General features: G+C 38.4%; 1 protein-coding gene and 1 long non-coding RNA gene across 9 annotated transcripts; both read right to left on the minus strand.

Moving 5' to 3' along the window:
• Positions 1-2,707: 2,707 nt before the first annotated feature.
• Positions 2,708-20,269, minus strand: brsk1a (BR serine/threonine kinase 1a). Of its 8 annotated transcripts, none has more exons than XM_043254209.1 (19): positions 19,294-20,259; positions 19,098-19,192; positions 18,206-18,291; positions 17,960-18,100; positions 17,213-17,329; positions 15,342-15,375; positions 15,176-15,244; positions 14,858-15,004; positions 13,543-13,574; positions 13,214-13,378; positions 12,367-12,464; positions 11,255-11,405; positions 11,121-11,181; positions 9,487-10,057; positions 8,752-8,800; positions 8,141-8,264; positions 7,007-7,214; positions 5,730-5,819; positions 2,708-5,676 (listed from the first exon to the last, which is right to left on the minus strand). In XM_043254209.1, exons 1-19 carry the CDS (start codon positions 19,376-19,378, stop codon positions 5,474-5,476), a joined length of 2,526 nt encoding a protein of 841 aa, XP_043110144.1. In that variant the 5' UTR covers positions 19,379-20,259; the 3' UTR covers positions 2,708-5,473. The 8 variants fall into 8 exon arrangements, with proteins under 8 accessions (XP_043110144.1, XP_043110145.1, XP_043110147.1 ...); XM_043254210.1 differs by having other exon boundaries at positions 2,708-5,655; positions 19,294-20,252; XM_043254212.1 differs by having other exon boundaries at positions 9,487-9,763; positions 19,294-20,251.
• A 1,404-nt stretch (positions 20,270-21,673) lies between these two features.
• LOC122355197 lies at positions 21,674-24,122 on the minus strand. The gene is made up of 3 exons (XR_006252187.1): positions 23,966-24,122; positions 22,138-22,240; positions 21,674-21,952 (listed from the first exon to the last, which is right to left on the minus strand). It is a non-coding gene; the product is annotated as an uncharacterized LOC122355197 (long non-coding RNA).
• Positions 24,123-24,341: the final 219 nt, after the last annotated feature.

A 24,341-nucleotide genomic window follows, 5' to 3' on the forward strand; every position in this document is an offset into this window, starting at 1 on the left:
TTACAAAATAGCATAATGGAGCACAATCTTTACTTTGTATCCTAATAATTTTTGGCATAAAAGAAAAATGTATTATTTCGTAATGTATTGTTGGCTATTGCTACAGACATGCCCTTGCTACTTGGTTTTGTGCTCCAGGTCATTGCCATAATGCATCGTAATAATACAGTTATTATTATAGTACCAAGTTTATGTTCGTTCAGTCAGGTTTTTAAAAAAAGTTCGCAATCAGAGTTGGGTAGATTACTTATAAATTGTAATTTGTCACTGATTCTAAATTGCATGACAAATTACACATTTTAGGTAATATTTGATTAAACCACTTTTTGATTATTTTTTAACTCATTTTTGCAGATTGCTATAAAATAGCATGACCGTGTACCACATTGATTTCGGAAGTAAGAAAAAGCATTCACGGTGCATTATATTATGTCAAGCTTTCACATATTATTTCAGTCTTTCTACTTTTTTATAATGTTTAGTCCAACATGCTTCCTGCTGTAACTGTGCAGTTTATTAGTAATTTCTGTGTATTTTTAGCCTGCACTTTAGATTACGTTTTAGAAGTATTTCAGTCTTTCTACTTGAAAAAAAACTCTTTTTTGTAATTATATGCATAATTTACTAACAATTTAAAATAGTTAATAAACTAATTCCTACACCTTTTTTCAGTTCGACTGGTTCGACACCAAGCAAGCATTTTACATGAATGTTTCCATTAAATCACTGTAAGAAATAAACCGGTAGAAAAACAGATAAGTACATTAGTTAAAACATGGTATGTTACATTTTTGGACATTTTCTTGAACCCTACAGCACAACTCAATTCAATGCATTTTTATTTACACAATCTGTGTTACCCATGCAACATTTCTACATTATTTATAACAAAATAAACGGGTCTGTTTAGCAGCCTAATTCTGATCTTCCAATGTAGCTTTAGACTTTTAATCATTTACAAATACCCAAAACTGATCATCGCATCGCTATGAACACTTGCCCCTTCCACTTGTATTTTCTATATTCACTGACACATATTGTTAGCGCATTAATATACATTTAAACCATGGAACTGGACAAACTCAGCGTAGATTTAAGCTCAAAACCACACGTGCTTGATAGCAAGACTTTTGAGCATCTGTGTCAGCATCATTTTTGGGCATCATGTGCACGAAAACACACTGCACTCTTATGATGAGCAACAATGCTGTCTAAGTAGGCAACTCGTTAGGTTTCGTCGTTGCGGGATTAAATGCTTCCAGCTAGCGTTAAATACTTCCTGTTTTGCTGGATTTGTGCTCATTAATGAATAGCGTAATATATCCTAGATAAGTATTTTTTTGCATGTAAATAACACCAGTATTATTGCCAGAAGTTGCCTATGATTGTGTTAATTGTGTCAAGTATTGACATTAGTTTCTGATTATTTGGAAAGTATACACAGGCACCACAAGTTTAGCTGATAAATAGGATAAATATGAACTTTAATGTAAATATCCGAGGATGTCGCTCTCATATTGACCGCTGGGTGGCGCTCTCTGTATCTCTGTTATGAACAAAGGCAGATCACTGACATCCAGCGGTGACAGAAGAACACAGCAACAGCCAGCTCCATCAAACACCAATCAATAGGGGGGAAAAGCATTAAAAAGAAAGCCCCCTGATACCCTCCTGGGCATTTAATTTACGTTTAACCAATTAAGATGCGCATGAAACACGTACCACAGTAAATGGCCCACGGGAAAAAAGTTTCATTCGGGCTTTGAATAGACTAATTAAAAAAAAATTGATTTGCATTTCCTGAAGGAAACACCAGCGGATCAGAACCACTTCAGCACACAGAAACAACAGGCGATGTTGTGCAGCGTTGGGGTGGCTAGGAATAAGTAGGCTGTATTCTAGTAGACTAATCATAATTCAGTATGGGAAAAATTATCTGTGCAAAAAGAGTTATGATGTCTGCCCATTACTGTGTAATGAGTGCTTAATATTAATTGTTAGCCGATGGCAGATAAAGGGGGATATTTATATGTTTTTTTGAATCCTCATTTTAAAGAACAAACTTGCAAATCATGAAATGAATTTCAGTTGTGTTTGTAGAACGGAATATGATGACTAATGTAAATTAATCGATTGCACATATATATATATATATATATATATATTTTATATAAGATATTTTTAAATCTATCTGTTTGCCTAAGTACATGTATGTGACCCTGAACCACAAAACCAGCCATAAGTGTAAATTTTTACAAAATTGAGATTTATACATCACCTAAAAGCTGAATAAATAAACTCTCCATTGATGTTAGGATTAGAAAATATTTGGCCATATTTTGACAATATGGAATCTGAGTGCTCAAAAAAAATCTAAATACCGAGAAAACCACCTTTAAAGTTGTCCAAATGAAAATCTTTTCTAGCAATGCATATTTTAATATATTTACAGTATGGAATTTGCTAAATATATTGATGGAACATGATCTTCATATAATATCCTAATGATTTTAGCCATGAAAGGAAAATCCATAATTTTGACCCAAACAATGTATACCCCATCGACTTGAGACTGGTTTTGAGCTCCAGAGTCAGACTTAAAACAAATGTTATATTAGGCATTTTACCAATCTTTAGGGTTGGAGTGATATGAATGAATGAATGTATAATAACACATGCAAGATGAGTAACAACACGAAGCTGTAGCTTTGTAAACCTTGTTGATTATTTTTATTGACGCCTATTAAACTGATTACGTAGCAGACCATCCTGAATCCATTTCACTTCCCTCCCTCTCTCTCTCTCTCTCTCTCTTTCTCTCTCTCTCTCTCACACACACACACACACACGTGCACAACAGCATAATGCATTCCAACTGCACGTCCACACACACAGATGTTTACTTTCAAAGCAGATATACAAGGGGCAATGTGGTCCGACATGCAGAGCACTCGTCCACATGACTCTCTGTGCACGAATGTCCCAATGCACGATCATGATCCGCTCACTCTCGGCCAATGAGATGTCAACATATATCGCACGCATACATAACCACAGATAGAAAAGCGACTGAAACCTGGACAGTTTTAACATGAAAACAAAATCAATATTGCTTTGACGATGCTGTTCCTAAGTGGTTGTTATTCCTAAAAATACATATACCGATGTTAACCAACCGATAGCCAATGCAAGTTATGATATGTCCAATTAGTTGTGCCATTACCTATGATGCAAAAATATAACACATACGCTATTCTTTTTTTTTGCAGCATAAATGGACAGTGCTTTCCTCAGATTTGGACTGGCCGGTTTTTTAATGATTACGGTTTGCTTGCCCAAAACGGCAAACCTTGCTTAGACTATATAAATATGATATAAGTGGCCTTTCGGTGCCAACCGATTTCCATACAATAAATAAATAAATAAAAAATTGATAAGAGCTGACACGCAGGCAACTTAAAACTCACAGAGACATACAAAAACTGGATCACATTTACAGGATTCGTGACAACCGTTGAGCAGAGAAGCCGTTTATACAGAGAGAGCGTCCCTCTTTCGGATATATTACGCTGGATCAGTTGCATAACCGCTGCACGGAAGCCCAGTGACAAAGCAGTGCTGTACAAAGAGATCAATTTCATATTTTATACTGTATCATAATCATAATTGGAGACAAATTGATGTGAATGTACATATTTCGTGATGGTGCGAGCAAGGTCCGTGGCCTAGACAATGGCTTATTTTGCTTACAATACCATTCAAATTTTCAATTTCCTCTTTAGGTCGCAAGGTACAGCACATTTTCCTCATCAGATAATGTCCAGAGGAAGTCTTTCTTTCGCTCTCATTACGGTAACACCGCGCAAGCAAGAGAGAGCTCTTTTCTCCCTTTCTCTCTTTTCTTCTTAAAGGTGAAGCGTGTGATTTTTGGGGGGGAATTTGAAACGCTTTCTTCCGTTCCAGCTTTATTCTTTAAAAAAATAGTAGTTTTTTTTTTTTTTTTGCTGCAATGCCGTAGAAGAACCAGATTTGTCCGTTGAGTAAAAGAACCATTTTTTTTTTCTTTGTGTGACATTTTAATAATCTAAAGAACCATTTGCGAAATGGAATGATTCCATGGATGTTAAAAGTTCTTCGTGAAACCATAACAAGAACCTTTATTTTTAAGAGCGCTTGTAGGGAGAACTGAAATAAAAAAGCAATCCGTTTGACTGACAAGGTGAGGGGGAGGCTTCACGAAATCTTGTAATTATTTCTGCCTTTCCGCCAAACGACATAAAAAGTCCATTTTTTTTATCTTTTAAAACCGACAAAGCACGCATGCGTGCTTGTCCAAAAGAAAAGTGAACCACAGATTAAGTTGCCATTCCCCCGAAATACGTATTTTTAATACCTCAGACATTCAATTCTTTCTTAAACATACATATGTACACCTAATGGCCATTTTTGAATTCGCAGGAGTAATATACAAATAAGTGATTTCCAATAAACCAAAATTCGCTATTAAAATAGTCAACGACATTCACTTGGTTGCCTTCAACCAAACGTCTTGCAGCAACAGAGAATCGGGATGAGCGTCCTTTAATATTTCGGATTGATTCCCGTTCCCTTTGGCATCTAAGATGGGAAACTCTACATCTGAACTCCCGCCGGAGACAACAGTAACGGGAATCCTCCGTACTTTTGAGCTGCCGAAAGGGCGGATCGAGGCCAGATTTAGATCTGAAATGTCTTACAATCACGATCGGGCATTAGGGGCCGAAGCTTGACGTTATTTAGCATGCGGCATTTCTATGGCGAGTGGAAATGAAGCTGACACAGGGCTGGTGAGCAACGGTGGTTAACTACGGTTATAAGATGGCCATGAGTCTGTCCGCTCGAGGAGGTAATCATGTTTTAAAAGATTCAGCATGTGCAGCTTTGTTAAACTGAATCTTTTGTAGCTTATTGATTTTTATTGCATATGACTGAGCAGACTCGTGGTGCTGATAGCTTTTGGATCTGGATCTCTACTTGTTTTCTCGGAGGATAAAAAATTCGGACTAAATTGGACTAACGTCTCCGTTGCTATAATTACTCGATTGATGAAACGGATACCAGGCCTGTGAGGAACAGATGGTGCGCTACCCCCAACCGAAACCTTTCCTATCACGAATGTCATTATAAACTCAAGTTTTTCACATTACATCCAAATCACATGAGAGAAAATACAGCATAAATCAAAGCATTGTCCAGGATGATAAATTAAATACGCTTCAGAAGAACGTTTGGAGGCGCTCCAAGAAGTCGAAGAGACGGTTCTCGCTTGGTAGCATCCCAATGCGTATCAGTATTTGGTTTCGTTAGACTCTCAAAAAGCTCCTTTAAAAACACATTTTACCATCATGCTGTTCCGAGGTGAGAAGGGGAGAAGGAAGGAAACATTTGAGTATCATGGCTCGTATCTGGACTGATTCTTCGCAACATTTCTGGCTCAGGGCTGTGATTGCGTCCCACTGGAGGAAAGCAGGCGGGTTCGTTCTCTTCCCGACCCCCTGCGCTGCAGTAAAACCCCGCCCTCTCCACGCTCCACCCACTCGCAGCGGTCGGCTCCGCCCTCTGAGCGCCGGGAGTTCTGTCTGGTTGGCGTTCTGGGAGGGCGACCGTTCTTCTCATCTAGCGTAGAGAGGAAAAAGGCTATGGAAGAGTGGAAGCGTGCTGAATAATTCGTGACACGCGTCCGTTCTTACCTGAAAGAGTTTGCGCCATGGGCTGATCGTGAGCGCTGAGCAACTGGGCTTGGATTGTTTCAACGACTCGTCTAAACCGGCGACTTGGACCTGACGAATCAAATCGTACAATTGAGTGAACTCTGACATTAAATGAATGGATATCATTTCCATGTTATAGGCTTATGGAACAATAACGTATCTGACGCTACATACTTTTTATTACGATCAAAGTCCTACGAACAATTAAACAAAAAATAACTCTTAATTTCGATAGTCCTCTTCAGACATTCTCCTAACAGTAAGTAACTGTCTGCTTATCTTCTAAAATATCTTCTGATGCTTTCATTTGAACAAACATCATAACTTTGCAAGTGTATGTCAACTTTTTCCACTAATCCTAAACCTACCCTAACTAGTTAGTAGCCAAAATCATTTGAATTAGTTGACATGCAGTTACAGAGAGTAGCTCGTAATGAAAACACACTGTTTGGTCAAATAAATAAAGTTAATTTGAATGGCAATGATTTCAATTTTAACGTTTAATGTAACAACTTCACTTGCTATAATAAATTATATAATCTCACGCTATGAAATCCAAGTTTCATGGAAATGAAAAATACGATAAAATTAACAAGCATAAATGGTGTCATTAACATATTTAAATGTTTTTAGTGCAGTCTAATAGCACACATACTGTTTATGCTAATTCAAATATTCTATTCCATTTAATGAAAATTACTTAAAGCTAATCCAACACCACGGTATCTTTGACTTTCTGTAATTTTTATACTAGTTTCTATCTTACTTTATATTCTTCTACTTTACATTAGGTGGCCTTAACTACTATGTAATTACATTTAAATTAATAATTTGGTTCAATGCACTTACACTGTACATACATGTTTTTACACTGTACTGATATTTTAATACCTATATGTAGTATAAATACACAGTTGACCCATCCCTTACACCTTAAACCACCCTTAAATCTACCCATACCACCAAACCTGTCCCCAATCTTTCCCGTATCCACCTCAATAGCAGCAGAAGTGTTTTCTGCAAAATGCTGCAAAACGACGCATTCAAACAGACCATGTAAGTCATGAGCATACATTGTGAAAGCTTTCATTTTTTATTTCTCTAGGGAGGCAAAACAGACGCCTCCTGATGAAAATTTGTGTCACTGCTTTGAGTGAACGATATTTCATGTCTAGTTTTCTTGAAAGCTCTGATACACTTTACGGACTAACAGACCTTTACCAAACTCATTTACAACACATAGCAATTCTTCTCACCTGATATGAGGCTAAACGTTACGCTGTAGATCCCGTAATCCTTCTGTCCGTCCCTGTCTCTCTCCCGCTCCCGTTCTCGTTCCCCCTCGGAGAACGAGATGTCTACCTGGAATTTGACGGGTTTCTGGAAGACAGATGGACCTCCAGAAGTCTTATACTCGGCTCGGAAACTCGTCTGAGAGATTACGCTGTGACTGAGAGACGGAATCTGAAGACAAACACAAGAGAGAAAGACTCTTCCTTACTGCTGTATACATTATCAATGTGTCCTTATGTTCACTCATTATGGATGAATTTTTAGCATTTGAGTTGCAGAATATAAAAATATTAGGTCAATATGTCAAACCAGAGTTCTTTTTTGTAAAATGATACAATAATTAAATTAATAATAATTAATGATACAATAAATAATTAATCTTATTTTGATATGCATAATATATTTTTATATCTACATTTTTTTTTTATATTTACTCATCATTAAATTGATCAAAACTGGCAGTTAAAAACATTCATAAAAAACATTTATAAAACATTTCAAATAAATTAATGCTCTCAAAATAAGTTTTTGTTTACATAATATACGTGTGTGTACTGTGTATATTTATTATGTATATATAAATACACCTGCATGTATATATTTAAGAAAAACATGCTATATTAATATAAGAAATATGTATAAATATAAATATATACATAAATATTTTCTAAATATGTCCCATATGAGTGTATATACACAGTACACACACATATATTATGTAAATAAAACTGATTAATCGTTTGACGGCACTAAAATAAATGCTGTTCTTTCGAACTTACTTTTCATAAAGAATCATAAATATATAAAGCAGCACAGCCGTTTTGAACATGAATAACAAAAAGAAATGTTTCAGCGTATTAGAATCATTTCTGAAGCATCACTAGACACTGAAGCTTTGATCACTGGAATAAATCACATTTTGCAATATATTAAAGCGAAAACAGTTATTTTTAATTATAATAATGCTAAACAATTAGTTTAATAGTCTAGAGAACATCAGAAAATCTCACTGACCTTAAACGTCTGAGCAGCGGTATATGCGATCCATTTAGTTTATTAAAATGCCTAATCATGCACATATCAGCTGGTAGACTCACAGAGAGGAAGGCATGGACGATATCCGCTTTAATGGAACTAAGAGGTTTGTCTCTGATGACCACAAAAATCTGCTCTTCTTTCTCCAGACTGATGAAATTCCCAAACCAGGACCTTTTAGCCAGCCTGGCGGACCACAGACACACAGACAGACACTTGGATGATCTGTAAGACTCATCAGAGCGATGCAGCACACTGAAGAATTAAAAGCTGGAGGTCATTATCATTAATGTATTTCCCTGAATAGCACATGCAAGTCACCAGGACTCCTGTGAGCACCTGCAGGACGGCTCTTAAACATTCCCTGTTGGATGTTCGACACTGAAGGGCTGTGTTCGCAACATTTATTATTTATAATGCATCTGATTCAAATCGAGATGTTTTCATATGCAAATTGGGTTTAACCGAAAAGCACAGGAGCAAAAGTGGTCAGAGATGAAAGGGTGAATTGTCACTGCCTTTGATTTTCCAAACGTTATAAGTAGACCTCAGGATATAAATAAATGAAACATAAAAATGTACAACATACAGTGACTGAATGCAGTGCTTTCCAAATGACTTTTCCAGATTATTTGACAAAATTTTTGGCATTGGGTTGGCAAGTGTTTCTTACTCTGGGCTTGATTCTGGTGTTAAACTGGACATGTCCTCTGAGGTCGGCACTGTTTGGAAGGTAAGGGAAAGAATGAAACATCGAATACAACCCGATCAAATTCAATTATTTGACAATTTTATATTTCAGAGGTTTTCAAACTGAGATCCAGGGACCCCCAAGCAAGTTTAGAAACGTATAATAATTTTTGAAAAATATTTAGCATTTTATTTTTTATATGTTTATATATGTATTCATTTTTATTTAATATTTTTAGTTATTTAACTTAAACTAGAAATGTTTTATTGGCAACTACTATAATATATGAATATTAAAATATTATATATATATATATATATATATATATTTTATTATTATTATTTTTTTTTTAATCATGGTTTTGTTTTAGTTTCAGTTTATGTTAATGATAATATCCCTGGCTGCAAAGTGACCTGCAGAAAAGGTCATAGAAAATTAAATACATTTGTAATCAATAAATAGACTTTGATTATTATGTTTCTTTCTGGTTTCCAGAGTCATAAATAACAGGATTAATGATGCAATAAATTATTTTATTCTATTGACAGGCGCAGTTTTATTGTGAGCACACCTAAAATCTCTGTAATAATATTTAGTACTAGTATATATTAAATTAATATGTTATATATAGCTTGTTAAGGCTCCATGGCATCAGAAAGTTTGAAAACTCCTTCTCTATTTGATAAAATACTTAAAAAGGAAAGACATCGGGCCCACCCTGCAGCTTGCGGCGGTGGAACCGCGGAGACCCCAACAGGTTGTTCTTCAGTGAGTTGAGGCGTGTCCTCCAGTGGGCGGAGCTACTGGCCGCCATGCCGCCGCCTCCCCCTGGACTAGAGGGTGGGGTCAAGGAGAGTGAGCCCACGCCCACACTTCCTCCCTCGGCTCGGGAGGAAGAAGAGGAAGAGGAGGAGGAGGGTGGGGTAGCGGTGGGGGTGCGGGTGATGCACGGGGTACCCAGCGGGGTGGGCAGGGGAGAGCCCTGAGGGGTGACCTGAGACATGGGATACAAGCTTTTAGTCACCGACTTCAGCACCGCAGATGGAGAAGGAAAGAAGAGGAAACGGGGAATGGGCGACAGGAGGGGGGAAGGGGAGGGGGAGCGCGAGGAGGAGGAGGGTAAGGGGAGGGACTTCATGGACTGGAGTTGGGGGCGTTCGGGGGTGGTTTTAGATGGAAGCGTCTGCGTTTTGGGTTCATGCGATCGGTTGGGACGAGCGACGGTGCTGCCGCTTCCAGCTTTGGTGGCGGCAACCACCTCCGGCTCGCTGAAGGTAAAGACAGGGCTCTGATGGCATAAGGAGGAGGAGGAGGAGGAGGAGGAGGAGAAGCGGGGTGGAAGAGTGAAGGCCGTGGCAGATGGAGAGAAAAACAGGAGTGAAAATGAGCAATGGCAGGTGATACGGCTTTTGTGCACAGTGATGGTGTACAGGGATGTGTGTGTCTATAGTATACTTCGGTTTACGCGTATGTGAGGGTTCGGGTGCAGCATTTTTTTTTTTTTTTGTGTTGTACTCTCAATTGTAAGTCGCTTTGGATAAAAGCGTCTGCAAAATGACTAAATGTAAATGTAAATGTAAATGTAAATGTACTATATGCCCATCACTCGATTTTTGTACACATGCGCACTTAATTTGTTTTGCACTAATCGATTGTTCCACAAGGTGGCAGCACTGTCCTGGGCCGTTGAGAGTGAAACCAATAATGCACATTAAACTTTACTTTAAACTGAGCCACTTCGAGATGCAAAAAGCGCATCTTTTTGAGGGGAAAAAACCCCCTTGCAACCAACATATTAACTGTCACCCTTACCTGAGTGTTTATACTAAGCTTTCACAGTAGTTTCCGGTAACATATGGCAATGGACGCCGCGGTTGCTATAGTTACCACATCTCAGAAATAAATATATGCATAGCTATAACAATAAGCAGAACATGACAAAATACGAACCTAACAAACTGAAACTGGATCAGTTTCTGCACTGATTTGTATACAGTCGTTGCCAAGGAAACAGCTTTGTTTCGAAAAGTGAACGCGCTGACCAATGACGAAAAATGTACGCAATTTTAAAAATGAACCCATGTTTTGAATTTAACCTTATAATTAAGGGGTTTCAAGCAACCGTGGCACAGATCACGAGCTGCTCACGTGTAAATGTACGCAGTGTTGCGTTTGGCTCTACATTTATTTAAAATACACACTGTGGTGTGTGTTAGCTCACTTGCAGAGAGAAGAAAGAGTACAAAAGCGCAGCTGGTGTTGGTGTGTCAATACTGGAGGAAAATTAGTATTTAAGCATTTTTGTATCAATAAAAAATATTTTAGTAGAGAAAAAGGTCGGTATTACTTACCCTGGGACTGCTTAGAGGACTAGATGAGAGGCCTGTTGATGCTCCGCTTACAGATCGAGATCTATACAGGAGTGTGGCGGTTAAGAGGCGGCGTACTATATTCCAAAGTTTCATAAATGCGAACGCGTGCGTACCTTTGGCTGTGTGTGGAGGTGTCCAGCGCTCTGCGCGGGGGTGTGGGAGAGCCCTGCTCCGTCACACTCAGCACCTCCAGACTCTTCCTCTCTGGCCGACAGCGGCCGTGACGCGTCAACATGGGAGAGTCTACACGCTTCCGTGGAGGGTCTATATAGAAAGACCAAACAGTGCGCCTGTAGCTCAGAGGGTATAGCACTAGCAATAGAAATGTCATGGGTTCGTTTACCAGGAAATCCTTTAGACTCTGATAAGCAATGCAAAAGGCGGATTTTGCAGCGAATGCCACTGAAGAAACATCGTCGGTTTGCTGAAGAACCTTTCAGTAAACTGTTTTATTACTTAGCATGAGAAATATCTAAAAATATTTCGAGGGAAAAAAAATTGCTATTAAGAATCTTCCGTGCAATGCAAAGATTCCATGAACGTTGAAGCTAAAAAAATTTCAGGTAAGATGAATATTTTCCACAAAAAGTGAAAGATCGAAATTGCATTGCTGAGAGAAAAAGCACCAGTAAGGAACCTGTAAACGAAAGGTTAAAAAGCACGTTCATTTTTTATGTTTGGATTTATGTTTGACACCGAGTATGCTGCAATGTCAAGAACTGATATATGTTATGTGCACGTTGCATTCTTGAAATTAAAGGGACAGGCCACCCAAAAAAAAACATAATTTACTCACCCCCATGTTACTCCATACTTGTTAACTGACTTTTCTGTGCAGAACACAAAATTAATTATTTTGAAAAATGTTACCGAAACCATTACCATTTCCCACTGACTCCCAATGTATATCCCAATGTAAGTCAATGGGAACAGAAACTGGTTGGTTGCCAACATTCTCCAAAATATCTTCTTTCATGTCCCAGAAACAAAATAAGTTTGGAATCCCACGGTGTAAATCAATGACAGCATATTTATTTTTGTGTCGCTTTAACATTTCACACTTGACCTGCATTCCGGATAAAGCAGTCATTTTCTTTAGATAAAAGTGTGTGGCAAATGCATAAGAGTAATACCTATGGTTTAACATGAGCGAGTACTTCAAATTCTTCCTCTGCTAATTTGTATAAACTCTGTTCATGAACACTCCAGGGAAAAAGACACATACCGATATCATTTCTGGGAGGAAGATCCTCATCCTCATAGCTAGGATAGCGCTCTTTACGGTCTAACAGGAGATAATAGATCATCTTCTCCTGGTTATCCCTGAGGAATAAAAGCGAGAGATAGAAGAAAGAAAAACAATCAAGTCAATTTGACATACAAAGGCTTGAAAATGATCTACGTGAGCAAAACCTTGCTGAAAAAACACTTGCTACATGCCTTCTATCTTCTGATTGCTGAATCATATTTTTTAAAGCAAGCAAGTTTTAGTATAATTGTAAAAATTCAATGCAGCCAGGTCTTTGTGCTGTGAAATCTTTAGATAGTAAAAATCATTTTTTTGTAGTGTTTTACAGTAATATTTCAAAAAGAAAACCACTTAGGTTTAGTTTATTATCTATGCAACATTTGAAATATTTTGTTAAAAAATAAGTATAATATGATATAAGTATAGCATGATCAAGCTTTTAAATGTTAATTTATTCATCTCTAAATCATCATTGATGCAGCAAATTTTGCATTTATTTGCATAATTTGTTTTGTCCCCAACAATAAAAATATTGTTCATCAAACTAAGCATTTAAACATCCCCTACTGCACTGAATTGCATATTTGCTCCATAAGTACGAGCTCCATATTTATTAATACTATCCTGTATCAAATATGATGCTCCACAACATTTTGTTGTTGTTGTTTTTAGAAGATTCAATGCGCTATTCCGTTTTAAAAGACAACAAAACAATAAAAAAAATCGGACTATTATATCGTAAGTCAGGCTCGATAGGATTAAAGATTGACCCAGATTTCTGAATGAAAAATGCTCGATGCAAAACCGCCGATGTTACACTCACTCCTCACACTGCAGGTCTTGGGCCAGTTTGACCCGATCCCTGAAACAGCCCAGAGAATACATGCTGTCCAGCACATCTGGGTCCAGCTCCGTAAGAGACATGATCCGTCCCATGCTCACGCGCCTCGGGGCCGGCTGCTCCGGACACGGCTCATTGCGTCCAGCTCTTCATCACACGCAAACAAACACACTTACGAACGTCAGCCAAAAAACATCGTTTCATATCGTCGCGAGATATATTCGTGAAATTCATCCATAACACACGCGACAGACTGAGTACAGTGACAGAGAGAATATAAATAACCAGCAACATAAATAATCGATACTTACTGATACCAGGCATGTTTCTGGATGGCCTCTAGCTGCAGAAGGACAACAGATGGTGTGTTTAATAGAGTCTGCTCACAGGCAGATGGCGCTGCAACTCTGTAAGCCGAAGCTTTTTTCACAAAATGATTCACTGTTATGAAGGTTTTCAAAACACACGCACTGCTGATCAAAATGGTGTAAATGCAGCAGAAACCCAAGCATCTATTCAATGTAATCTACAAATACCCTTTAATGACATGACGTAACAAAGCTTAGTTTGGTGGAATTACGTGACTTGGCCAGATTAATACGCTCTTCAAAGCATCGACGATGATAGCGGCTCTCGAACTTTCGAATCAAAATTCAGAACAAAAATCATCGCCGCCAAATATCGAGCAGCAACTCTTCAAAATTGATAATAAACAGAAATGTTTCTCCAGCAGCAAACCAGCACTAGAACGATTTCTAAAGAATTGTGCGACACTGTTACATGCGATGCTGAAAATTCAGCTTAATGAGAACAAAATACATTTTAAAGCATTTGAATGCTGTGGGACTTTGCTTCCGCCGCAGGATACGACATTTTAAAGTTCACAATATCTCAAAATCGCAAGATTTAAACTAAAGAAGAAGAGTTTTTGGAACCAAAACTCAGATTTGTGAGATAGGATGGAACAGTTAGCTTTTTATTTTTATTTTGTGGCGGTAACAAACTCATAAGAATTATGAGTTTTAAATGCAGAAATCAGAGAAAATAATCAGAATTGATATCTAGGCTCAAAATTCGGAGAAATAAACTCAAAATTGCAAGATGTAATTGAAATTGAAATCAGAATTCTGAGTTTATATCTTGCAATTTTGAGTAAATATTACATAAATCTGAGGAAATTGCAAACAATAAAATAATAATAATTGTGAGGGTGGAGTCTGAACTGTGAGATAATAAGTCACAATTACCTATATTTTATTGCATGGTAGAAACTGTTTGTTTAAATTGTAATACTAATATTTCAATATTGCGGTTTTTGATCAACTATATGCAGCCTTGGTGGGCGTTATTCCAAAAAAGAAAAAAGTACCAACCCTAACCTTTTGTGGAGCAGATGTTTTCAAAAGTAATAAACATAACAGACCTAAATCCATAAAACACATATTAAGTCAGTTAAGCTTTGGCATGTTTTTAGTTAAATAACCACCACAGTAACGAAGAACTGAAGGCTAGAATCCGCGGTACGTATTATCCATTCAGGATCTGCGTTTGCGTGCTTGTGTGGAGCATGTTTCTGACCACATCCAAGCAAACCATCGAGAAAGCTTAATCACAGCGCTCTCTCACCGTGAGTCTTTTTTCAGGGTTGACCTCGATCATGCCCCGCAGCAGAGCTTGGCAGTCGGGTGGGATGAAATGGGGCATGTGGAACACTCCACTCTTCACCTTCTCCAGCAGCTGCCGCAGGTTATCGTGGTCGAAGGGCAGCGCGCCCTGAGGACAGCGGACAGAAAGTCCCAGATACAAAGATGCAGATGGTAGTGACATGCAAGGAGGGTTTCGGTTATTTGCTTAACAGCCTGTGAGCTAAAAATGAGTAATAAGTGATAAGTGGGGGAAAGTAAAATGCTCTCCGACAAGCTGAGAGAAACAGAGGGAGCTCACCACGAGCAGAGCGAAGAGAATAACTCCACAGCTCCATACATCAGCCCTTCGGCCGTCGTATTTCTCACCCTGCAGTAGAAACCAAAGGTAGTAAGGTCAGTGGTTCACCTTTAGACGGAATGATGCTTTAGAACATGCTGGTTACTTTTTAGATCTATACACTTACCCTGATTACTTCTGGACATGCATAGTGAGGAGATCTGCAAATAGTTTGGGAAAACACAATATGGAATTAACTTCTTCTCTTTAGACTAAATTGTTAAACATCCCTGCCGAAATAAACAGCTAAAACCAGCCTAGGTTTTAGTTGGTCTCCCAGCCTGGTCTTAGCTGGTTTAAGCTGGTCAGCAGGCTGGTTTTAGAGGGTTTTTGGCCACATTTCCAGGGTGCTCTTAGCTGGTCAGGCTGAGAGACCAGCTGGAATGACCAGCTAAAACCAGTCTGACCAACCTAGCCAGGCTGAGAGATCAGCTACTTCCATCTTAAACCAGCTAAGACCAGCCAACCAGCCTAGGCTGGTTTTAGCTGGGGGTTTTTTCAGCAGCGGCCTTCAATCTTTAGGATGTTTCATCTTAGTGTGCTAAAACATGCTAGGAACCAGCTAAAAATGCTAGAACATGTTAAAACAGCATCATGTAGCATCGTGTTAAAAATGTTAGCAATCCCTACCCTGCTGCAAAAAGCAGCATATGCTGGTTAGCTATGTTTTGAAGCTGGGATGCTGGTTTAAGCTGGTCCTTTGCCGGTTTATGTTGGTCCTTTGCTTAGGTTGACCATAAGAGCCATGTTCCTGGTCCTGACCAGGATTTCTATATTGCCTAAAATATCTAGGTTTTGGCTTTGTTTGTGTGCAGACGATCAGTGTATGACATCAGTTTCCTATGTTTTAAGGTACTTCAAAGCCATACAGAAATCCTGGCAAGGACGTGTCCTGAGACCAGCATATGCTGTTTTTTTCAACAGGGTAATAGTGCTAAAACATGCTAGCTACATGCTAACTTGGTAGTTACCTGCTAAAACATGCTAGAAACACGCACATGCTAAAACATGCTAGCTATTTTCTGAAACATGCTAGCAACATGATAAAACACGCTGGAAACGAGATGAAACATGGTAACAATGTAAACATGTGAACATGACAGCAAAATACAAAATCAAGCTAGCCTCAAGCTAAAATGCGCTAAAATGGTAAAACTAACAGCGGTATAAAACATGCTAGAACATATGATAAAACCTACTGGTTGAGTGTTAAGTCATGCTAGGAAATGCTGCATGCTAGTTACACATTAAAACATGCTAGCAAGAAGCTAAAATGTGCTACCAATCAAAGCAAATAATAATAGGCTGTATGAAAAGCTAAATGTTAAAAATGTTAGCAATGCCCAATAAGTGTGAAAACATGCTAGCTATGTGCAAACATGCTAGGACATGTAAACCTGCTCGCTACATACGAAAACATGCTAGCAACAATATAAAATTGGCTATGCTGAGATGATACATGGTCGAAACATGCTAGCAACATAATAAATCATGCTAGTGTTATGCTAATCAACAGGTCTAATGTTAAAGTTAAGGTCACAAAACATGCATGTCATATATATATATATATATATATATATATATATATATATATATATATATATAAAATATATATATGCTAAAAAAACGCTAACATACTAAGTCATGTTGGAAACAATTTGAAACATGCTAGTTTCATGGCAGCCTAAATGTTAGGTGACAAAATAAGTTTAAACCATGCTAGTAATAATTTAGCGACGTGATGAAACAAGTCATTACTGAACTTCAACTTCCATTTGTAAACAAATATGCATAAATAAAATGCAGTGATATATGGTAGCTACATTTAATATTACGCCATCCAATTTAGTGACATACACATTTTTTTGTGTGCTTTAGCGTTCAAATACTGTATATTTTGTCTCAGAATGATCCATTTATGTCGCAATGCTTGCAGCTTTAAGCGCAATAAAGCGAGCAAACAGCATTATAATACTTACACGCATACACAATACTCACCCACAGCTTGTCTCTAGCAGACTGTCTCCCACCTGTAGTGAGGCCATGCCAAAGTCTGCAATCCTGATATTGTTCCTCTCATCCAGCAGGAGGTTTTCTGGCTTCAAGTCTCTATGACTACAAGAGCACAGAGGACAACGGGCTCTGAACACGTCGTCCACCAGCAACACAGAAAACGTATTATAGAGATAAAAAGTGTCCGGTCTTTAACAATGGCGTACACCTGTATCAGCCTAGACTAGAGCTAGAATAAAAAAAATACTTTTTGTTTATCGTTCAAAAATAACCCATGATGTTGCATGCATGTCTAACTGGTGAAATACTATATAGTCTGTCACGTAAATATAAAAAGCTTGGAGAAAAGGCCATTTGCAAATTTGTGTCACCATATTCAAAGTCAATTGAACATCTATTTAAAATAACCACCAGCGAATGTTTTACATTTGATTTTAGTACACTATAACTACGAGGTGAGTGCAGCAAAAGTATATTTTACAAATAAATCCAATCTTTGATGCAGACAGCGGGGAACCATTTTGGACATGTTTTGAATTTCACTAAAAATATAAATCGTAAGGCTTCTCAAAAATGCAAATAAATTTCTAAATCTAAATCAGCTTGCAGTTGGGAGTAAAAATACCAATACATTTCCTTTCTCACTCTTGTTTATGTTATTCTATTTGGAATAGCGTGTGTGTTTGTGTGCGCGTGTGTGTGTGTGTGTGTGTGTGTGTGTGTGTGTGTTACCATATGGAGTGACTGTGACAGAAGTCCAGAGCAGATATGATTTGTCTGAAGAACTTTCGTGCCTCTTTGGGCGTCAATCTGCCCTTCTTTACCAAATAGTCAAACAGCTCTCCTCCTGAAACGTGCTCTAGTACCAAATATCTACATGAATGGAGAAAGAGTGGAAAAAATGCTTCAGGATAGCAACAAACGAACAGCCGGAAGAGCAATGTCGAGCGATGCCGATGTAAAAGAGTGGCAACTCACAGGTATTTGTTATTCTCATAAACGTCATGGAGTTTTAACACGTGCGGATGTTCAATCAGTTTTAAAATAGCAATTTCTCTCTCCACCTGGTTGAATGAGAAAAAGGGAAATCCCACATTTACCACTCTTTATATAACATCTATTCATCATCTTTATAAATAGCACATTTAAAATTGCAAATTAGCAAATTGTTTTGATTAGATATTTTTTAACCGTAAAAATATTCAAACAAACTTAAAATATTAAACTGTTAACTGAAGTAAAATATAACATCAAAGCATTTTTTTTATCATAACATTTTTTCATCAACATGCATCCTTAAAAAAATGGGAAAGAAAAGATTTCAGAAAATTATTAGTGCTTTCAAATGATTAATCACGATTAATAGCATCCCAAATTAAAATTATAAAAAATGTGCGTTTGTGTATATTTATGATGTATATATAAATACACACACATGCATTTATTTCAGTAAAATGGGTTATGTTTATATATTAAATATATTTATTTATTTATAACATATATGAATATAAATATAGACATATTTTTAAATATATACTGGGTGTGTGTGTGTTTATTTATACTTAATAAACACAGAACACACACATATATTATACAAAAACATTTATTAATCGCGATTAATCTTTTGACAGCACTAAAAATAGACAAAAAAAATACTCAAGTGGAAAACAAATTAATAATTAAAATGTTTCCTAAAATAAAAATGAACAATACACTGTAAATTGTATTTTTTTTATTTCCTCAAAAAAATCTACTTATATTCAGAAACACAGCATTATATATATATATATATATATATATATATATATATATATATATATATATATATATATATACACACACACACACACACATATATATTCCCCTTTACCTTCATCAACACAGATTCTGAGAGTTTTTCTCTGTTGACTATTTTGATGGCTACTTTTTGACCAGTGATGCAGTGAATCCCGAGCTTCACCAGACCTGTGTACGTACATGGCAGACATGCACAAGACAGCCGATCAGCGACAAATGCTTTGAAAGGAGCAGACAATCACCGACAATCTAAAACGTAAACTCTTTACCCGTCTGGCCTTTCCCGAGCGTCTTCTCCAGTCGATAGGGCCCCACATACTGAGCTGCCTGGGTCACTGACAGTTCCTTAGACATAGCGGTGGCCTGGCTCCTCTTAAACTTGCTACTGCATGCAATATTATCACAGCGCGCCGTTTCTCACTTGACTTTTTCTAAAATAGTCTCCAGAGGGTCTGCAACAACCCGAAAATATATCCATGCCGAGCTCTGGGGGGGGGGGGTTCCTTAAAATCTGTCGTAAGGGCCCATTAGTTATTCTGAACTCACGTAGATGAGGGGAGAGATGTCGATGGCAATGCAAAGATACAGTCAGGTCCAGCCTAATTCATAGCTCTGCCCATCAAAGTCACCCTTCTCAATCGATCAGACTTTACAGAAGTCATTCCAGCAAGCTCCCGCTTCTAGACGCATCTACCCATCGTGACAAAAACACCACGCAGAAACTCCGTCCGTAAAAACGCAAGTGAACGCGAGCCACCGAGCGCGCCCGCGCTAGGCCCGAATCCCAGGCAAAGGAGCCCGAATCTCACCGTTCGCCGTCAAACGAGCGGGTGGAAAACCTCCCCGCCTCACACCGAGCGAGACGAGCCGACAGAAGGAGATCCAGGTCGCCCCGCATCCTCTCGCATCGCTGTGGCGGATCCGGCAGCCCTGCTTCCTCTCTGCTGCTGATGCTGAGCCTCGGACCGCGGCATCCTCATCATCTCCCGCCTCCGCCTGCGCCGCGCGCTTCCTCTCGCCTTTTGGGGAAAGGGTTTCGTGTTTTCGACGGCGACTGGTACGTGCTAATATCTTGAGGCTTTCTTTGCGTTGTAAAACCTTATTTTCTCCGCTCTGGTTCCTCGCATCAGCATCCGGGTCCCACACCCTCCTCCTCATCATCATCAGCCCTCCCTCCGCTGCGCCTCGCGCCACGGATCCGTCCCTCGCGATACCGCCATGCTGTCAGATCGTACAACGATACTTCATATATTGGCACTGAATGATAAGCGTCTTCTTGTACCAGACACGTCCGTCGAGCGATGCCCAAACATCAATCAATCGACGCGTTTTCGTAAACCTGTGTGTCCTGTAAGGCTTCGCGTATTTTCGCCAGCCTTAAAACAAACTTGCAAAAATCAAACAAATAAATCAAATGAAAAAAAATCAATCAAGCAATGCCAACATTTTAGGTTAAACAAAGTTTTAATATTTGACGAGTGTATTGAGTGATATATGACGAATATTTCAGTACGGCGAGATTAGTTTTTTTTCTTTTCATTTAATTTTTTTTTTATTGTTGTTTTATGTCATTGTGCTTATTATTGTTTTCTGTCACAACTATATACATCAAGCTCAACATAAAAACTAATAATATATATAATATGATATTAATATGGCGATAACAAAATAATAATCGCTATAAAATATTATTATTACAGCAATAACACAATAATTATTTACCATATATATAATTATATATATGGTAATGAGGAGGGTATTATTATATAATTATTATATACAAATATTATATCAAACCACATCAAAAGTTCAACAAAGTTTTAATACTTTTAATAGTGCTTGAGTTCACACAGGCTCAGTTTACTTTTTATTATTTTATTTATTATTTTTATTTGTTATTTTATTATTTTTCACGATAAATATATCATAAAATATTTACTGTCGTTGTTTTATGCTGCCGTGCTTCTATGAAAATAGCACTATGTAATAAATACATAAAATTAAACAATATCAAAATTGCAACACTGGAAAGTTGAACTAAATTTTAATATGATTTCAACAAGGTCACACGGGCTCGGATCAGCTTTTATAACTTTTAATTTTTTATGCTAAAAATATTATTATTTTCTTTTATGCCACTACTTATTATTATTTTGTGTGATTGCGCTTATATTTTTTCACCGCCATAATGCAAACATACAAATTGTGAGTAATTTTTTACGTTTTTTTTTTTTTTTTCCATCATTGTGCTCATGTTTTGTCACAACCGTGATGTGTGAACCCCTTTACACAAATTGCATTTTTTAATAACCTTTCATAGCTCCCATAGCCAGCAGTACCATAAAGCTAACGCGACTATAGCGTGATTAATATGTGATGAAAATTATGTTCTGTCAACGCCATCGGAATTTCTTCAATAGATGGTGCTGACAGTCAGGTGCTGCGTCTACAGGCCTACTTTCAGGAAACCATGAGCAGAGCTGCCAATGTGCTTGGCATGAGTTATGAAGCATGCGGACCACTGCAGTTAAAGGTCAATCAATCACTGCATGCAATTCTTTATTACCCAGCTATTCGGTCTCAGTCGTTCAGAGAGTTACGTAGGCTGTCACGGTTAACAATCCGTCAGACTTTACAGTAACGGCCAAATAAAGAAACAATTATAATAATTTATTCAAAGTCGAATGAAATGCGCTTTTTTTTTACAGTGTGAAATCTGGGAAACAATAATAAAACTGGGTTCTTCTCTCTTCCACAGTTACAGATATCACGGACGACATGAGGGACACCAACAAGACTTCCCAGGATCGAAATAAACAATTTCCGCTGCTTTCCAGCACTCGCACCCCTCTCGCTGTCCTTAGAATGGTTCGGTCCAGTGCGATGTGAGGGAATGCAAGGACGCCGGAGGACCCAGAAAGGATGGACCTAAGTTAAAAATAGCAGAAGAAAATCGGACAAAATCAGAATCGACAGATCGATGCATTCGTCCGGACGGAAGAGAAACGTACACTTCAGCACGTTACGGAAACGCTTATACGTGCAACTGCGGACGCATTTCGAAGGAAAGAAAAGCCACGATCAAAAAAACGGAATTATTGTTTGATACTCACATGTAAATGCGTGTCCCCTCACGAGGCTGCCGTGGCCCCCTTCACACAGGCCTCAAAAGCTTCCAGCAGCTCCTTACAGCCCTCCGCACCCTTCCCCTGAACACTGGACACATACACGCTGGGTTTAGTCTTAATAGGGAGCACCTATGACAATATAATTCTGCTGTGCAATATGTCTGTGCATCGATTTTTTTGGACCACTAATCCCATGCCAGGGTCAAAAGGAACACTTTTGACATGAAAGAGTCTTCAGTTATGCTTTTTCCCCCCCTTTCTTTTGGCTAGCTGACATTAAATACTTTGTTATAAGCAATCTAAAGCTATTTTAACTGTATATATATAGTTTTAGGACATCATTAATGGAATATTTCACTCAAAACTTTTACTCATCCTTGGCTCATCAACAGATTTGGAGAAATTTAGCTTAACATCACTTGGTCACCAATGGCTCAGTGCAGTGAATGGGTGCCGTCAGAGCGAGAGAACGTTAGTTTAACCATCACTTGTGGCCCAAAATCCATAATAACGCTTCTTCCAGCGAAAATTCTATCATCTTGTTTGTTTAAAACTGTCTTTTGACTGCTTTCACTCGCAAACAGCGCTTGAGATGCGAGCATTTCTCTCCTGATTCAAACAAGATCCACTTTTAGACTGGAGAAAGCAATCTCGTTGGATACAGAACTTTTTTTTATCAGTTTGAGCTCTCGTCCTGACGGTACCCATTCACTGCAGAAGAACGATTGGTGAACTGTAACGCTAAATCTGTTCTGACGAAGAAACAAACTCATCTACATCTCGGATGACCTGAATTTTCAACACATTTTTATTTTTTTGGGTGAAAAATCGGGCATGGAGACGTTATGCAGATTTGCCAGTTTTCGTCACAGTTTGCTAGTTTGAAATATCTGGCTGGGCTGAGACAATATACAATCCTAGCACACTAAGTGCTTCAAAGTCTAGACGTGATCTGCGACTATTACCCTCATGAATAAGGCAGACATTGCAATACGGGGATTGTAATGTGAGCCGGGAACAAACCTCCACTCCCTCGCCGTTCCATGTGTGAGCCTATTTGAAGCCGGGCTATATTTACATCACACATATACATTACTAAAGTTCATGCTAAATTTGGCAATTGGCATATTGCTCCGAATGTCGCGTACAAATATGAGACACGTATATAATTATATTTTGACTTGCATGCGTTCACGTGCGAGCAAGCGAGCAGCCTAGAAGTCATTACGCCGCAAACCATAACTTCCAGTCAGAAAGCAGATAGCGCTTCGCTCGTGAATGGCACGACTTGTGCAACTCACCGTAAAGTTCGGCATTTTTCGTATCATTGCACGAGCGAACCGACCTCTGACCTTTTGACCTAGAAAGACAGCGCTCTGCTTTGTTAACAAGTGAAGATAGAGGTTAATCATTTGCGCGTGAAAGCGTGCGTTGCTGGAAAAATGATGGAAACTGTTATAAAACGTACTTCCAGAGCTCTGTTGACATTAAAAGCGAGCATAAGATGGAAGTGTGTTATAGCAACACGCTTCAACTTAGTAACACGATGGCTAACATGGGTTATTTTTCACATGCATCATCACTTTCGAAACCTGCTACCCCCAGCACCATGTGCTCAATACTGAATCCCACGCACGTTTTAACTAGTCTTTTTTATTATTATCAGTCCTTTGCAAATAACAGACAACCAATATGCAGGGAGGCGTCACGATATCGGTGCATAAACGAGAACATGCATGACTTTTTTTTTTAAAAGCATCGCATTTAAAGTGTTCAAAATCCATACGTATATCCTTACTGAAATACGACTCACCATTTATCCAGCTCTTCTTTGGGAGCCTTGCACTGAGCAGGAACTTCTTCAGGCATTTTTCTTTGTTTGTGTGACACAATGTCAAGAGAGCCGAGAAGGAAGCCTTTAAGGAAGTGCGGGGCGAACAACGAATATATATAGGATTACTTCCCAGTCTGCGTGGGAAGGAGGAGGAAGAGAGGGAGGAGAAACAGGCTGCAGAAAGTGTCAGAGAGGGCAGGAATCGTATAGTAAAGGTGACTTTGGCAAAATTAGAATAGAATGGAATGTTCCTTCTTGAAAGTTAGCCTACATGCTGCATATATTTTCACGGTTCATGATTGCTAAGAAATCTGCGATGTTTCAATCAAGACCCAGCGCCTCTGGATCTATATTA

Source organism: Puntigrus tetrazona, chromosome 12 (genome assembly GCF_018831695.1).
Source record: "Puntigrus tetrazona isolate hp1 chromosome 12, ASM1883169v1, whole genome shotgun sequence".
In the NCBI taxonomy this organism is placed as follows: Eukaryota; Metazoa; Chordata; class Actinopteri; order Cypriniformes; family Cyprinidae; genus Puntigrus; species Puntigrus tetrazona.